Here is a 19,214-nt window from a genome sequence, read left to right as displayed (position 1 = left end):
AATATAGAGCTTAAAATATTTTAAAAACATTTCCTCTAAACATAATAGAATCAACCCCTGATATATAATAAATATTATATAAATATAATGTTCATATTAAGGAAGAAAACAATGGTAAACTATACTAGATCAGGATTTTGCTCTATGTAATAATAACCGGGAAACATTTGACCTGAATTTCCAGATCTACGTAAAAGTGTGCAGGTTATTTGGACCTGAAGATACTGGACATCAAGTTTATTTACATTTAAATCAAACTGCAAATGTGATTTTAAAAGAATCTTAAAATGACAAATATTTGTTACTTAAGACATCAGACAAGTAAAGTATGCACAGTGACCAAAAACACACCTAAAATTCCACACAGATATCTTTAAAAGTGTTTTAATAAGACAAGGTATCAAAGATAAAGAAAACTGAATTTTGAAACCAGATAGGTCTACTATTCACCACCTTTTCCTGATACTCTGTGATTTCTTATATGTGAGAACACCCTCTTGGAGTAAAATAAGATGTTCAACCAACATTGCAACAGGGAATTAAAAATCCCAAAATTGGTTTGGATAGTATGATCCCTTACAATGCTCATGTTACTCATTTTTATATAATTATCTTTGAATTTATCTCACATCGTATCAGAAAAGAAGGAATAAAACTATAATTTTTAAAGGAACTACTCTGAAACAAACAGTATACTTTATATGTATCACCTCAAATTAAATTAAAAAAAAAAAAGCTCCCCCAAAATGTGAAAAGAGCAGGCAGTTGCCTAATTATAAGTTTAGGCCCCAGAATCAAGATTACCTAGGTTCACAACCTGGATCCAGCACTTACCAGCTCTGTGACCTGGAGCAAGTTACCCTGTATCTATAAGTTTTAGTTCTCTTACCATAACATCATGGAAAACGACAGTACCTAGTGGGGTTGCTGCGAGCGTTTAAACCAGGCAGCACACTGAAGTCCTCAGCGCCTGACACATGATAAGTTCTCAATGCTAGTCATCAGTATTTAGCTATCAAAATACTACAAAATATAAATAAAATACTGTACTTAAACCAATCAGCTTCAAAATTCTGGGGGAAGAATCAACTTAAAAGATGGGACTGAACCTGTTATCTAGGATGCTGACAGCAGGAAGGAAGCAAATAGAACGTCCACTTACCTACGAGGTTTCAAAAGCTGCTGAAGTCAATTACATATTAGATGATAAAAAATGTTACAGTCTGGTACTTGGAATCATTGCTCAATTAGCTTTGTGGTAATATTCCCATCTTTGGCACTTAAAACACCAAATAACTACTTTCTAATGTGCCAAGCACACTGCTAGGCATGTATTAAGTCCTAAAATAGTACTAATCATTTGATTAACACTTTACAACTTACAGAAGATTTCCGTATACACATCAATTAAACAATTTAACAAATGTTCTGTGAAATACCATGTGCCAAACCCTGTAGGAGAAACACAGAGAAATACAAACATATGAACTCCTTTTCTTTATAAAGAATTTGTGATCTAGTGTAGGAGAGAAACAAACACGTAACAGCCATGGTGAGTGCTGTAATCTACTATGGGAACTCAGATGAGGTGGTGAGAGAGATGAAAAAATACAGCGAGGAGTCATCTTCAAGTAAGTCTTTAAAAAGTGGCTAGGAACTTTTCAAAGGCAGAGGCAAAAAAAATGCCATTTTCAGACAGGGGTTCTCACATAACAACTAACATTATTCAGCATTTCTATACGCTTAAATGCTTTATAGACACTAATTCACATAAGCATGACAAGGATCCTTTATCACCCCCTTTTTACAATGAGAAATACAGATTACCTCGTTTACTTAACTCTACCAAGATGACAGAGGATTAAGTGTCGGAATGGGGTTTCAACTCAGGTCTGCCTGAATTCCAAAGCCCATGCTAGCAAGTATTCTGCTATACTTACTCCTACGGCTTATAAAGGATGAGATTAGGGAACAGTGGGGCTTGCAAATAAGGTCAAAAGCAAGACATTTATTATTTTAAAAGGGAAGTATTCCCTTGATATTCAGACCTGTAAATTTTTTTTGTAACTTGGAAAGTTACAGTTTGCTCTTCGGCAATCTAATTCCGTTAGGCAATCTCTTTATTCCTGTAATTTTTCCACTGCACCAAAAACAACTGTCTTATTGTGGGCTGATGGCTACTAGGCCATCCCATTTATACACATCTAGAAAATGCTCTGTCTCTCGTAAGAGAAGCAAAGACCTAGTAAAGCTTATCACTCTAAGGTCCACAATTCAATGTTAAAATTGCTATAAAAATATTTATCAAATTACCACAAATCTTTGGGAGATCATGCAGAATTTATAGTACTTCATAAAGGTCAGCTACTCATTTATTCATTCATTCATTCATTCATTCAACAAACACAGCACAGCATCTCTTCTGTGTTGGGCCCTGTGCTAATTAAGTGCTGGAAATACAAAAGCAAATAAGCCTTCAAAGAGCTTAGTTTATGCACATAACCTTGTTGAATGCTGTACAAAAGAAAACTATGAAAAATGCATTATTTCTCTTCCATATTGGTTTAAAAAGTACCTGACTCAATTCACAAATGACTCATACGATCAACAGAAGACAGGAAGAATTTGGATTTCCTGCCCCTGCAGAGACCCAGTTATCTCCTTACGGCGCAATTCAAAACAATCCGGGAAGAAAAAGACCTTGAGAAATACCTTCTTTTTACAAAATACTTGTGTTCATGACAGTTTACCCATTTCTCAATGCCTCTGACTGGGGAATTTCTATTAACAGGACAGAAAGAAAATTTAATCAGGCATCTCCCGCTATCACAGGAATACATTTCCCAAAGAGGTCATAGTACAAACCGAGGTTAAAGGAAGGTGAATCAGAACTGACTCAGATAGGTTAAAGATGTTTCTGAAGGCTGGTCTAGAATTCTATTTATAATCCTGTAAGAAAATGCATTCCAAATTCTAGTCAACTTAAAAATGGGAAACATTAAAAAAAACAAAAACGGAAATATCTGCAAATTTGGTCCTACCCTTGTGGCTATTTCTACTCAGTGCGAGTGCTATAAATTTTGCAGCCTCCTGACTTATGTTGAAAATCATTGGATACTGTTTTGCAGGCTGCTATTTGACAGCTATTATTGTCGACTGTTAAAAAGTGTCAGAATCTCAGCACTTTACCAAGGTTATTTCTTATGCCCTCAAAATATGCAAGCAGATCAAGCACATTCTTTAAAAAAGAAAAAAAAAAGTTTATACTGAAAAAATAGCTGCTGAATGTCTGATAAAGTTGCCGTTCATGTACAGAATTTTATTCAGGCAGTCCTGAATTTTATTCAGTTCTATGAGGGATGGTATTCTTCAATCCACATCATCATCAGTGTATTTTAACTGATCATAGATCAAGGTTGTGGATGATCACAGCAATGTGTCTATCATTTGAGAACTATGCACTGTTTAATGTCAATACGGAGCATTTACTGTAAAACCTTAAGATCTGTAACTTTCTATGTACTCATGAAGAAAGAAAACTAATTTACTTTTTGTTATCCAATTATGATTGTCACTTAGAATAAATAGATCAAAATCTCCTATCGGCCAAGGTAATTTGAAAGTGCCAAGCTCTGGTATGACTTAAGAGGTAAGTCAGCTTAACAAAATGTACTATAGCGTATGGACACCAGGACATACAACTTCTTTAGGGTGGTCAGGGTCCAATGTAACCATTCCAAAGACCCCACAAATCACCAAATCACATAGGCATTGGCATTTACCCAGTTCACCTAATGAGCCAAGTGGCAATCACTTCAGTCAAAGGCTAGGCTATAAGTTACGGGGTAATTTTAAGCGTTTTTTTCCCCTCCATATATTAAATAAATAAGTAGCAACCATCCAATCTCCAGAAAGCAATTCTCTAAATGACACTGTCATCAACTGCCTGTATCCTTTATTTTGCTGAAGTCCAATTCAGCAACACTGATCAGAATATTAAGAAAATGGCATCCATGTTCACTGCCTTTGTAAAACCAGAGTTACAGTCTCTTCTGCAGATTCCCCTCTCTAGGTAGCCTTAAAATCTCTGCAAGGAAGAGACTAAAATAATGAATTAGGGATGACTGAAGTTTCAGGGTTGACCCCATCCTGAAAACGTGAGGCAGATCGTCCACGGATCACGCTCTGAGGAACACTAGCTTCAAGGATAAATTTCAATGCCAATCTAATAATCTAATCCGAAATCTCCTTTTTTCCTTTGCCCTTGTTTCTATTCTTTCTATTCTTTCACTTCAGTTAGACTCTTCACTCACTGGCGGGCAGTCTTTAGCAGCAGTCTCCAATAAAAATATAATGCAAGCCACACATACCATTTTTAACTGACTAGTAGCCATAGTTTAAAAGTAGAAACAGGTGAAATTAATTTTAATAATACATTTTATCTAATATGATATAGCCAAAGTATTATTTCAATATGTAATCAATATTAAGTTAGTCATGAGATATTTTACATTGTTTTTTTTTTTATCCTAAGACTTCAAGATCTGACATGTATTTTACACTTAGAGCACATCTCAATTTGGACCAGACGTGTTTCGAGTGCTCCACTGCACATGTGGCTCTTGGCTACAGTCTGAGACAGCACAAGTCTAGAACAACTATTAGGTCTCTGGTATCAGGTTGCCTGGTTTGATACCCAGCTTTACCCCTGAAGAGTCATAAGTCCTTGGGCGATTTAATCTCTTCCCTCTCAGCTTCCTCTTTAGCAAAATGGAGTTAACAACTGTATCTACTGATACAGGTTCAAGAACAGTGCTTGCCACATATACACCCTTAATGGCTGTTAAAATGATTACTCTCCAAATACAGCATCCCCATTCCTCATTCTTACTCTCTGCCTTTGCCTATCCCATATTTGTCAACTAAAATGCATTCCCATTTGTCTCCACCTCTCCAAAGCCAACTTCTCCTTCAGGACTCGGATTAATTCTTCATGACGTTTTCTCGAACCCACCAATGATCTTGTGAAACCATAGCATTTGATTATATTTTTCTTTCAGAACTTAATTATAAACTGCGTTGGGTCATTTATTGCATTGTTAACTTGTTTATCATAAATGTACATCTTGTCGATACAATTAACCATTAAGCCTTGGAGGACAGGGAATACGTATATTGTGTGTGCGCGTAAACTCTTACACACACACATATATAAGTATCTTCAAGGACACTATAAGTACGAAGTAAATATTTATATCCATTTAGAATATAAATAAAATGACCTTCTCACCCAAATGCTTCCCCATATATCCCTTTATAGGGATCAAAGCACCAAGATTTAAATTAATATATTTAAATACAGTAACCAAATCAAATGTTGATTCTAAACCTTTTACATTTCCAGAGAAATACAAAAACACTTTATGTTTTATAAATTGTATATACTCAGACTTTATATCCCAGATCAAAACCATCTTTCAAATAAGCTTTCTATATAAAATTATAAATATATATATTTTGATAATTCTCCATTCCATTCAATTTTAGATAATAAGAAAAAAATTAAAAAACAATTCTTAGCTTTAGTTTTGATTAAGAATAGGAAAAATAGAGTATTTTTGTTCGAATTCAAGTCTAAGTGGCAGAGTTTGACTATGTAAAAAAAGATCCTCTAGAAATACAGTTCAAAATAGTTGGCCTGATATGGATTAATGCATCTTTCTATTTTATAAACACACACACATATACAATGTATATTTCAACATTTCAAAACAACACTGTGTCATTACTTTAAAAAGATCCTGCATCAATAAAGGAAAACCAACACATTCATTCAATTAAGTATGACTTTCAACCTAAGTTTATGGTAGGCTAGAAAAAAATAATTACAAAGAACACTGAGTCCCCAGATAAATTACCATACCATTTTAAAGGCAAAAAAAAAAAAAAAAGAGAGAGAGAGAAAAGAACACGCACGTCATTCTTGAATTCTGTCTGTATTCTATTTTGCAAATATTCTTTTTGCCAATAGTGAATAAAACAGGTTATACTAAAAACAGCTAAAAATAGCAAATATTGCCTATTGGAGACATCTAAAAATAGATCATGAGACTGCTTCCCTAGTCTTGTTACTTTAGTGCTATGACCATGTGCCAGATGTTTGCTCCTAAAGCAGTCATTTTACGACTACATTACATCAGGACAGCATCAGCTATAAGCAAAATATCTCAAAGGTTCATGTTTTAACTGGGCTTTCCCACCTCATTTCCTGTTCAACTTACTGAAAAAAAAAGGCATTTCCAAGTCCAAGAGACAGTTCTGCTTAGTTTTGAATCTGTAACTTTTTTGGGGGGGAAGCGGGGAGCAAACCATTCTTGAGGGGTGAGTGTCCTTTAAACTCTATTCTTTTCACATTCTTAACCATTTTTCCTTAAAATTCACAGATAATCAAGGATTGCACTGAGGATTCAATTTAAGTCTTTCAAGAAGTTTGCCAGTTTAGATTATTTTGTTAGTCGACCTCATCTGCTGAAATTACCTTTCACTCTTATCTCATACCACACCTTGAATCATACTTGCTCTCTATATAAATAAAATTCCTAAGCTGATCTCCAACCAACTTACATGATATAGAGAGAAATAAAAACAAGCAAGATGAAGTTACAAGTAACAGTAACAAAAAGCAACTACCTCTTCATTGATTAGTAACTTGACTTTTCAATCCTTAACTTTTTTTTATACCTATCACTGAAGAGGACTATTTTGAACTGTCTAGAATAATTGGTAACATAAACATAAGCTCTTGTTCTTACCCTTATCAAGTTAAATGTTTTGCCTGAGTGAATAAAACCAATGACTTTAAAATATATTAGTAAAATGGAACTACAACTCCCTCTGGAGAGAATTTTTTCCCTGAGGAGAGTAGATTATACTAGTATTAAAAAACTGTTCAGTTTCTCACTTGACAAATTACAGTCATTGAAACCTTCAAACTATAGAGGAAACACTGTAATTCAATCATCAAAAAATTACAGATGTCTTTTTTAGGGACATTTCCAATGAATGAATTATTCTGCCAACAAAAGCTTAAATGAGAAATTCAACTTCTGCTTTCCATAGGTCTATTTAATTTAAAATATACATTATTCTGATTTGCTTCTGAACAGTCTGTCCTCATAAACTGAGTACTGGTTTTTCATTTAACAGGAACCTGAAGCTAGAAAGGAAACTGAATTCTAGAAGTGGGCAATTAATTTGACAGTATTTACTTTTTCCAATATGAGTATGTCAAGATCAAAAAGTAAATGAGAAACTGAAATCCTTAAACGTTAGGAAAAGGAAAACTTAATCTCCATGGTCTAAGAAAAGATCTTATTAGCGCTGAAGCAAATTCATTTCCGTTCTTCTAAGACAAGAAAAAAACAGAGATAATGTACTTGTTTCTATAAAGAGCACGAACCTCTAGAACCTATGACTTGTAAATAATTCAAGGGGCGCAACAAATTTTAGTTGGCTCTTCTTGGCCAAGGCACAGAAAGCATCACATAGCAATACAAAGCCAAAAAAAAGACTAAAGAACAGAGAAGCTGCTTAATTTCCTATGCCTCAGAATTATTAATCTTTTTCTATTTCTAAGGAAATGGAAATGGGAATATAAAATTCAAATTAGCATATTCCTTTCAGCACATAAAAATATGCAGCAATCCGCAATGGGAGAGGCCGCGATAGTGAGAGGCCCGCGCACCGCGATGAAGAGTGGCCCCCGCTCGCCACAACTAGAGAAAGCCCTCGCACAGAAACGAAGACCCAACACAGCCATAAATAAATAAATAAATAAGTAAATAATAAAAATAAAGGAATTCCTTTAAAAAAAAAAATATGCAGCAACCTAAAATGACGAGGCCATCCCATTTTCAATAAGTAGGAGTTTCTTTCAAAACACCATGATTAAATCGGACTAGGTCTATAAGGTCCCTTCCAGTTCTGGAATTCTAATGACTCCTGTTGCCAAATAAGTGGCCTCCTGTATCACAGAAGAAGAAGAATGTTCTGATAATCAATTCACAAAAGGACAGAACTGAAAATATTTTTAAGCAGAAATAGAGTGTATCCTCCTGCTCTAAAGTTTAAAAACTAAGCATGCTTCCTTTGCTCAAAAACCTAAGAAATCTTTTAGACCTATCTTGACAAAAGCAACAACAAAACAAAACAAAACAAAACAAATCTGTAGACTTGAAGAAATTTAATATGCCCTATTCTTATTTCTACTCATTTTATTTTTCAAAGGAAGTCACTAAGGGCAATAATATATTATGTATATTAGATAGAACTTATATAATTCTTTCCTACCACTTCATAATTATGTGTTATTGATTTATTATATCCAAAGCAGCATAAAATAATGTGAGGGAATGTAAATGAGGATGAAGGTACATAAACACAGCTCACCAAAGCTAATTTCTGCATATTCTAAAACCAATTCAGTATCTTCCTTCCTTCCTTCCTTCCTCTATTAGAACAGTCTAATATTCAATTATTGTCCCTGTGAGAAAACTTGCTTAAGCTAAATTCTTGCAATACAGGCTCAATTTTGCTATTACTTGCTGCTTTAAAAAAAAATACAGATAAAGTCTGATAATTATCTTAGTATCACACAAGAACCACATTTCATTTACCAGAAGAGCAAAAGTCAAAAAAACTGATAACACAGAAAGATGACAAGTAAGTGTGTAAATGGGCACTTCTGTTTACCATGGATAGGAATGAACCTGACCAATTTTGAGAGTAACTTGGCAACTATGATCAACAATTAAAATGTGAATTTCTATTATTCAGCAATTCCAATTCCAGAAATTTACATACAGAAATATTAGCATCATGGGTAAAAGCATATATAAGGATGCTTACTGGAGCATTTTCTTATAGCAAAAATATTGGAAATAATCTAAATGTTCATTGATAGGGGAATGGTTAACTAAAACCTGGTAGAGTCTTCATTGGAATACTGTACAGACATTAGGAAAAAATGCTATAGAGTTATATATACAGCTTGAAAAGATGTTGACATTAAATTAAGTAAACCAAAAAAGCTCCAGAATATACATTTTACAAGAATGAGTCCATGATATAAAATTTAAAATAGATAAATAAAATACCCAAGCAGTATGTGTGTGTTATTGTCTCAGCGGAAAGTCTGGAAGATTCTCACTAAGGTAGCACTTTATAATAGAACCTCCTGTAATGATGGAGGTGTTCTTTATCTGTGCTGTCCAATTAGGTAGCCACTAGGTAGGTATATGTGGCCACTGAAATGTAACTAGTATGACTGAGGAACTGAATTTTTATTTAATTTCTATTAATTTACACTTAAATGTAAATAGCCACATATGGCTAGTGGCTACTATACTGGACAGCATAATACTAAAGTTTTAACATTTGGAAGGTGGGATGTGAGTAGCGAGAAGGTAGCTTATACGTCTGATTTTATATACTTAAAAAAAATAAAAAGAGGCAATGTGATCATGGGTAATTATCTCTCTCCTGACCTGAGATTCTCTCTTCTGAGGAATTTATATGTGAGGCTTATGCTCACATGATACAAAGAAAAGTGATCTGTGTTCAAGGGACTGTTTCTGGTCTTCTTTTCAAAGGAGGAATATGGCATGGCAGACACCGTAGAGTTTCAAGGATTCCCTCTCATGAGGAAAGTTCATTTAGGGTCTCAAAAGTCCCAAATGATATTAGCATAGTAGTCACTCAAAAATACTTGCTGTCTTATAGTTCCAGGATTGTCACCGTGTAGACCATTAAATAACATCTGAAGAATACCAAGCTAAGGAAAAGATTATCTCCCCTTTTGGGAGATACTGCAAAGGCCACCCAACTGGTCATTCCATTTCCACTTTCACCCACCATTCCCATTCATTCTCTTCTTTGCTGACAAAGGAAGGTGTTTAAAATATTAACCTGGTTATCCTGTTTCTCAGCTCAAATTCTTTGCATAGGTTGCCACTGCTATAGCTAGCAAGTTTCAAACTCCATCACCACTGCTAATGCCTTAGTCCTGTCTTTACTTCTGAAGGCCCTGATCTGGACTTGTATGAACATCTCCCAAATGGTCACCTACCTCTAGCTTTGAACTACCCAACCTTTTTCAGAGACCCCAAATCCATTTCTCTGCAACTCAAATCTTGAAATGCTATACTTTTGCTTAAAACCACCAATGGTTACCCTCTGCCTATAGCAGAGATTCCCAGTAAACTGCAAATGGGTTACAGGTGAGCCAAGATATTGATCCTCTCAGCTCTCAGGACAGCCAAGTAGGGCCTGGGACTACTGGAACCTCTAGCAGGTCACCTCCCACCATGAACAGCTTTGTTTTACATTTTATGACCCATTTCTTTACTACCATACTAACTTATATATTTTTATTATGTTAAAAACACATAACATAAAAATTATCATCGTAACCATTTTTAAGTGTACAGTTCAGTAATGTTAAGTATATTCACACTGTTATAAAACAGATCTCTAGAACTTTTCCATCTTGCAAATCTGAGACTGTAAAACCCATTAAACAAGACCCCTTTTCTCCCTCTCCCTAGTTCCTAGTAACCACCATTCTACCTCCTGTTTCCGTGAATTTAACTACTTTAGATAACTCATATAAATGGAACCATGCATTTATCTTTTTCGACGGGCGAATAGTTCACATAGCATAACGTCCTCAAGGTCATTCGTGTTGTAGCACGTGATATGATTTCCTTCTTTTTAATGGCTGAATAATTTTCCGTTGTATGTATATACCCCATTCCATTCATCCATCGATGGGCATTTGGGTTGCTTCTACTCTTTGTCTTTTATGAATGTCCCTCTATGATCATGGGTGTGCAAATATCTCTTCTAGACACTATTTTCAATTCTTTTGGATATATACCCATAAATGGGATTGCTCATATAGTAATTCTATTTTTTTATTTTTGGAGGAAACTCCATAATGTTTTCCATAGCAGTTGTACCATTTTACAATCCTACCAACAGTGTACAGAGTTCCAATTTCTCCATATCCTTGCCAACACTTGTTATTTTCTGTTGTTTTTGTGTGTTTTGTTTTTGTTTAATAGTGATTAAATCGCCAAGCTGGTGATTCTCATGATTAGTGATATTGAGTATCTTTTCATATGCTTACTGGCCATTTCTATAACATCTTTGGAAAAATGTCTATTCCAGTCTTTTGCTTGGTTTTTACTTGAGTTATTTACTGTTGTTGGGCTGTAGGAGTTCTTTGTATTGATATATTGTGGATACTAATCCTTTATCAGATATATGATTTGCAAATATTTTCTCCCATTCTGTAGGCTGCCTTTTCATTTCGTTGATTGCAGCCTTTGATTCACAAAAGTCTTAAAGTTTGATATAGTCCCATTTGTCTATTTTTGCTTTTGTTGCCTGTGCTTTTGGTGTTATATCCAAAAACTCACTGCCAAGTCCAATGTCGTGAAGTTTTCCCCCTATGTTTTCTTCTAACAGTTTTATAATTTTAGGTCTTATATTTAGGTCTTTAATCCATTTTTTGTTAATTTTTGAATGTGGTATAAGATAATGGTCCAAATTCATTCTTTTGTATTTGGATATGCAGTTTTCCCAACACCATTTGTTGAAGAGACTGTCCTTTCCCCATTGAGTGGTCTTGACACCTTGTCAAAAATCATCTGATCATATACACAAGGGCTTATTTCTGAGCTCTCTATTCCATTATCCTATTTGTCTGTCTTTATGCCAGTACCACACACTTTTGATTACTGTAGCTTTGCAATATGTTTTGAAATTAGGAAGTAGAAGTACTCCAACTTTTTCCTCCTTCTTCAAAATTGTTTTCACTATTCAGGGCCTAGGTCTCATTTTTATGCATGCTATGATGAAAAAAAAAAAAAAAGATTGGGAAGAACAGCCCTATAGAACGTCTTCAAACTTTTTGATTATACACACCCCAAAAGAGTTTTTCAATAATATGTATCCCTTGCACAAAAAATGTAATTTCTGATATATTAAACATGGATGTTTCAATGTAGATTTATATCATCCTTTTAAATTTATTCAGTGGATTCTAAATACTACTGGGAAATACTACCCACAAACACCCATTTAAAAAATATGATTATCTTCTCTAAGAGTAATTTTATAAGTCCTTTTTTCTCCTTGAATTATTTCCATTCACTTCCTCCACAGAATGCTATTCTAATGTAATACAGATATGTATCATCAGTCCAAAAATTTCTCTGCAAAAACAGATAAGAACTGAGAAAAAGCAGTTTTCTTGGGATCAAAGGCTCTAAGATTAAAAGTTTTCTTACTTGACTTATTGCAATTATTATTAGAAGCAGATAACTGAGAAAAACAACATACATTATCACAAATGTTGACAAATAATTATTAAACATAAATAGCAAAAATTATTTGGAAGTCTCTTGTTAAGATGGATGGGGGAGTTTATGGTGCCTTAAAGGGGAGGTTTTCTTAAATGCCTTGGAAGCAACTTACTATAATAATATTTAAAATGTGTGAGAAGTGAGCCTTTGTTTAGTAAACAGGAGAAGGTAGGGTGGGAAAGTAGGCACTTATATAGGTGCATCTGGAAGCTGACCTGCTTAAAACTATCTGTTCCCAAGTAAACTTTAGCAAATTTCCCTGTAATCCCCAAGGTATTCTTATTTCCTTGCTATTGCATAAAATCTAAACTCCTCTGCCAATCTCTGCAGCTTTATCCCACCATATCCCACTCTTCCACCAGAATTTACTATCTGCATCTTTCTGAACCCCATGCTGTTTCACATCCCTTGCCTGACCATTTTCTCTCCACCTGATGAACCTCTATTAAACTATTAAGACATGGTGAAAATAACAGTTCCTCTTGAAGACTTTCCTGAGTCCCCTAAACAGCGTGAACTAACACTCCTTCATTCTCCAACTATCACGTGTCAAATTATAGCATAACACCTCTAACACTCATTTACTGGCTGAACGCTCCTTTAGGAGAGGGACCTATTTTATTTACCTTTAAGACTACTTTGTACACAGTAGGTGCTCAATAAATATTAGCTGAATAAAGGAATTAGACTGTTCATGTGTCAGTTTTGTCACTGACAAAAATTTATCTCTAAGATCCTCTTCCAATTTTAAATAGCTAATGAAATCCAATACCTCTATAAATTTTCTGGAATTCCTATAAATATTCTACTTTCAGATTACTTTTCTCTCCCCACTATGGTCACAAACAAAAGAAAGCATTTTCACTCAGTATAAAAAAGTGGGTACTTTACACCATTTATAATATCCCAAAGTGATTCCATGATTTTAGGTTATCCTAAAAAGCATACTTTTCTCAGTGATTGGACAAAAACGTGACTTTAATTGATGACTCCAAGGTAATTCTCTGTATGCTTTATCTTCTTCTATCTTTCTGATAAAAGAGGCAAGAGGGAAAGCTGCTCTACCTCATTAGTATGGCAATAGAAAATTATTTTACTATTAGGTAAATTAATAGATCCATAATATTATGATACCTAAATTACCTCCAAATATTTTGATTCTCCCTCTCTGTACATGTCTTTCTTTCTTTCCTTCCTTCCTTCTCTCCTTTCTTTTGCCTAACTCAATTATAAATATCAGACAGCTCTAGTATAGAAATCCAATCTCCCTGGAAATTATGTCACTGTAGGCCAGGTTGGGACCCATACTATTGCCCATCTCCAAAATTTCAAAGTATGAGACCAAATTTTATGTCTAAATAGATAGCACTAGATTGAGTAGAACCAATTATAAATATTTATCACTAATGTAAACACTGGGAAATAGTAGGGTTCAAGACCTCTTTTAAAGCAATAGAAGACAGTCTCATTTTACAATTGATGATACAAAGTAACGTAAAGTCATACTGTTATTCTCTGACAATTCAAATACAGAAGAGTAGTATTGAGATCTGGGTGCCCAGGTACTAGGTCTATGTCAATGGCAGCTATCCACATTAAAATTAAAAAATTATTAAACTAATAGATAAGTCTTCAAAATTATCAGTTGCCTAGGACAAATCATGACAAGTAATTGAGTTTTCTTTTCTTTTCTTTTTTTTTGGTTTTACATACCCTTTAAAGATGAACGGGTATAAGAAATTAAAATTAAAGAAGAAGAAATTAAAGAAATTAAAACTATATAAGCTAAATAAAATGATCTCATGATTTCTACTTCCCAATAAAGTAATCATTTACAACACTAATAAAGTGAAGAAAAGCAAAGCCAAACACCACCATAACTTCATTCTTACTCTAAATTTTCACCCTCACAAAAGTTTAGGTTCAGGTTTTCTTAATGATGAGCTCTTTACAAAGCCTGATGTTTTGTAAAAGATAGCCTGGAGTGATTACTGAAATCTGTAGTCCTAGTCATTTCAAGAATTCCAAGTAAACCATCTACAATAGGACAAGCTATTTTTCTGATTTTCATTTCTGAATTAAAGCACCATTCTAACTGTAAAATACAGATTTGGCAAAGGGGCTCACCGGTTAAGAGGTTCTTTCTCCGTTTTTTTTCTGCTTGAATTGCTGGTAGCCACAATAATACCAACATACGTATGCTATGATTTTATTTAAAAGGGTAATAAATTAAATCATATTTGCAAACCCATAGGCATATTATAAATTAATCTAGATGTTTGGGGCATGACTATATTCCCAAATGCCTGGATCAAGTACATAGCCTAAGGCTACCCTTCATTGTGTGACCTTGGACAAGTATTCAATCTGTTGGTGCCTAACTTTTAGCATTTATAAATGTGCCACACAATGTGGTAGCCACTAGCCATATCTGACTATTTACATTTAAATTAATTAAAATTAACTAAAACTAAAAATTCAGTTCCTCAGTAGCGCTTGCCACATTTCAACAGCTAGTTCTGGCTAGAGACTACCATACTGGACAGTATAGACTTGGTGATGAAAAATAAACAAGATGAAATGATTTCGAGTAACAAATGAGAACAAGGGAGTAGGGGTGACTGTTTTAGATTAGATGGTCAGAAAAGGCCTCCCTGAGATGTTGAGACTTGAACAAGATGCACCGAGCACGCATGGATCTGCACAGAATATCCAACGCAGGGACAAGAGCAAGGGCAAAGGCCTCAGGCACGAATGGGCTTGACTGGTTTAACAACCAAAAAGTGTGTTTGAAGCGTAAGAAATGAGGGGAGAAGAGTATGAGGTGCAAGAAGTGGCAGGAAGCAGGGCCTCAAGGGCCTTGCAAGCCATTTGAGAACTTCGGATTTTATATTAAGTGCAACTGAAAGACAAAGAGGGTTACAGAGAGAGGACTGTTATGATTAAATTATGTCTTTAAAAGTTCACTCTGACTGCTTTTGGTAACTAACTATAAGAAACCATTAAAATGTCTACAAATTACAAGAAACCATTAAAAAGTCTACAAATAATAAATGCTGGAGAGGGTGTGGAGAAAAAGAAACCCTCCTACACTGTTGGTGGGAATGTAAATTGGGGCAGCCACTATGGAAAACAGTATGGAGGTTCCTCAAAAAACTAAACATAGAGTTGCCATATGATCCAGCAATCCCACTCCTGGGCATTTACCCAGACAAAACTATAATTTGAAAAGATACGTGCACCCCTATGTTCATAGCAGCACTACCTACAATAGCCAAGACATGGAAACAATCTAAATGTCCACTGACAGATGAATGGATAAAGAAGATGTGGTATATATTTATATATACAATGGAATATTACTCAGCCATTAAAAAGAATGAAATAATGCCATTTGCAGCAACATGGATGGGCCTAGAAATTATCATACTAAGTGAAGTAAGTCAGAAAGGGAAGGACAAATACCACATGACATCACTTATATGTGGAATCTAAAATATGACACAAATGAACATATCTACAAAACAGAAACAGACTTACAGATATAGAGAACAGACTTGTGGTTGCCATGGGGGGCAGTGGGGAAGGAAAGGACTGGGAGTTAGGGATTAGTAGATGCAAACTATTATATATAGAAAAGAAAGAAAGAAAAGAAACCAAGAGTAGAAGCAGGAAGATCTGTTAAAAGAAGACTAGTGCCATTGCCCAGGTGAGAGAAGATGGTGGCCTGGACCAGGCGAGTGGGAATGGGATAGAGAAAATGTGTCCATGCTCTACATCCCCTGTCTACAGTCCTGTGTTCACCATCCTTCACAACCTGGCTCCTTGAAATATGCAGCTTCACTTTTTAACTCCTCAATATCTGGTAAATATGCTTTCTGCCCCCAACCCTTCCACTGAAGCTGTCCTAAGGTCCCAGTCACCTCCACCTTCCCAATGCCAATGAGCCCTTTTCCATTCTAGCTGACCTCTGCTGCATTTGCAACTGCGGACCACTCTTCCCTTCATCAAATCCTCTCTCAGTTCTGGGGCATTACTCTCACCTGGGTTTCTTCTCTCTCTGTTACTCTTTCTCAGTCTTCTTCCCATTAATCTCTATTTGGCTCTTAAACTTCAGTGCTCCTCTATGGTTACATCTTCAGTCCTGCATTCATTTCACTATATTCATAACGCTTGAGACTGACTGACACGTTTTGCTGGTAACTCCCAAATTAATGCCTCTGGCCCAGGGATACTTACTAAGTTTTAGACCTGTTCTACTGGACTCACTGCATACATTTAAAACTGGACAAACTGCAAACATTTAAGATGAAAAAGGTCCAAAACGTGTTTCCTTCATTCCCCTTCATTAGAAACCTTTGCCCGAGCCAAAAGCCAAAGGCATCCTCAACTCCCGCTCCCTCACCAGCTACAACCCCTAGCACCAGATCTTCATTAGGTCCTGTAGATTCTACCTCCTTAATATCTTTCTAATCTACCTCCTGCTCTCAAGTCCTGCTGAAGCTACTTTAGTTCAAGCTCGCATCACTTTTGCATGGAGTATTGGAATAGCCTCCCAACCAATTTCCCTGCTTCCTATTTCTCCTCCACACTGCTGTCAAAGCACAAAACAGGTATTCAAAAACTTTGATTACTTTAAGTACAAATCTTACCACGTCATTCCTCTGCTTAATGTCTTTCAGATGCATCCCACTCCTTTCAGAAGGCTCGTGATCAAGCTCCTTATTACCTTTACAGCTCACCCCTCCCAACCCGTTCCCTCATATTCTCCTCTTCAGCCATTCAGCCTTTCTTAGCTCTCTAAATATCATGCCATTTCAGGCCTCCCTTCCTCTGCATATGCTATTACCTCTCCCTTATTCATATAACTACTACTTCAAAGGTAGGCCTAAGTACCTCCAATTCAAGGAGGTATCCCTTAGTGCCATATATATATATATATATATATATATATATATATCTCAATCACGCTGTATTGAGATATATAGAAATTAACAAGGGGTTAATTTATTTGTCCCAGCAAATTATAAGCTCTTAGATGGCAGAGACCACCAACCTTATTTGATTTGCAGCACTACTGACTGGCACAGAGTAAATATTCATAAGTAGGTTTGATTTCATATCTTCTAAATTTTAAAAAAGGGAAGGAGTTTATTTAGTGGGCCTTTCATCACCATTCCAGTATAGCACAAAGTAAAAGCACTATACTACAAAGCCAAATGTGCTTTGGACATATGGCTTTGTAGCAGAGTGGAAATATGAAGAAATCAAACACAAAAAAACACACCGTTTCCATAGGAGAAATGTAGGAAATTCTGAGGAACTATGCAGTAGCCAATAAACCAGACTTGGGATTTCATACTACGTGGGCAAGTCACACTGTTTGATGATAAAAACAGGCGGACGGTTTCTCATCTCAATAAAGCAAATTAACTTTTCATGGCCATGCTACTGTAACTTTAGTTCCTGGTGCGGATTCTCACTCCCTGACCGGTTATCTTCCTTAGTTGAGAGCCGCCTACCCGCCACCTTGGGAGTCCCTCACTTGTCAATCACTTATTCTCTAAATGTGAATGGGAGGAAAGGGGATGGAAGAAGGGAGAGTGTGGGCGATGATAAACTCTATCGGGAGGGGAGGCAGCAGAAGGCCACGGTCCCAGGCATACAGGAGCGTAGGGATTGAGGCAAAACGAGGCTAGAGCGCTGACAGCTGGCAAGGAATGGGGAGGAGGATGCGACCGTGGAGCAGGCAGAGTGTAACAGGGGACCCCGGGCTGGAGGGAGGGGAGATGGAGGAGAGACAACTAGTTGGGGGTGGGGAAGTGGGATAGGCAGAGACCAGATGAAGCAAGACGCAGTGTTTGGCCAGAGGGCGGAGTGGCTTAGGCGAGAGGAAGACAGCAACGACGCAGCCAGGGCGGGCGGAGGCGGCTTCAGGACGAGTAGGGCAAGGGATCCGCGCAGAGAGAAGAGAGGCGGCGCGGGGGCAACTAGGAGCCGCGGGGTAGAAGGGGCGGAGGGGGTGGGAGGCCCGACGCCGCCGAGCAGGTCCCGCGCGCGGAGGCGGCGAAGGGAGCGGCGAGGCGGGGGCACTTACTGGGATCCCTCCTCACGGTGCAGCTGGGGGTCTCCTCCCGCAGACGAGGGAAGAGGAAGTCCCGGGCGGCCTGGAGGTCCTGGAAGGTGCAGAACTGGACAATGGAGCAGGCCATGGCTCCGGGGAACCCTGTTCGGGCATTCACCTTACCTCACCACGCCCTGCCCCCCGCCACCCCGCCGCTGCTACAGCCGCCACCGCGGAGCCTGAAGAGCTTTAGCCACGCAGGGACGGGGAAACCAAACCGGAAGCTGTCAGCACCCTCGGGTCCGCCGCCCGGAGCACTGCGCATGCGCGGGACGGCCCAGGCGCCCAGGCTGCCGCGGCCCGGGTCACGTGACCAGCGGCGGCCAGCGGGGGTCTAACGTCTAAGCGGAGGCTGGGAGCCGGCTTTAGTCACAGTTCTGTGCTTGCACCCGGGATTGATCCCTTTTATTCAGTCTGGCTGTTAGCCAGAGATGATCTAATTGGACGTTGTCCGCGCCGGCCTTTGAGTCATTTAACCAAGCTTCTTGATGTCCTACTATTGGCATGATCTTGATATTTCAGAGAATAATCCCTGTTAAGCTACTGGCAGGCCAGTGGGGGACAGTATCATGCAAGTATCTGAATTTGAAAAGATTAATTTCCCTTCTGGAAATCAGCCCGCTCAAGCCTAGCTTTAAATGCTCCTCCTGTAAATCCTCTTG

At 37.1% G+C, this 19,214-nt stretch overlaps 1 protein-coding gene across 2 annotated transcripts in view; it reads right to left on the bottom strand.

Annotated features, from left to right (window-relative positions):
* RAB3GAP2 (RAB3 GTPase activating non-catalytic protein subunit 2) overlaps positions 1-18,796 on the bottom strand; it is a 92,307-nt gene extending 73,511 nt beyond the window's left edge. For both annotated transcript variants that reach the window (XM_007172066.3, XM_007172067.3), the window contains exon 1: positions 18,526-18,796. In XM_007172066.3, coding sequence (XP_007172128.2) covers positions 18,526-18,640 — 115 coding nt within the window. In that variant the 5' untranslated portion in view covers positions 18,641-18,796. The remainder of the gene's footprint in view (positions 1-18,525) is intronic.
* Positions 18,797-19,214: the final 418 nt, after the last annotated feature.

This window comes from Balaenoptera acutorostrata, chromosome 1 (assembly GCF_949987535.1).
Source record: "Balaenoptera acutorostrata chromosome 1, mBalAcu1.1, whole genome shotgun sequence".
In the NCBI taxonomy this organism is placed as follows: Eukaryota; Metazoa; Chordata; class Mammalia; order Artiodactyla; family Balaenopteridae; genus Balaenoptera; species Balaenoptera acutorostrata.
This window is presented reverse-complemented; position numbering and strand designations above follow the sequence as displayed.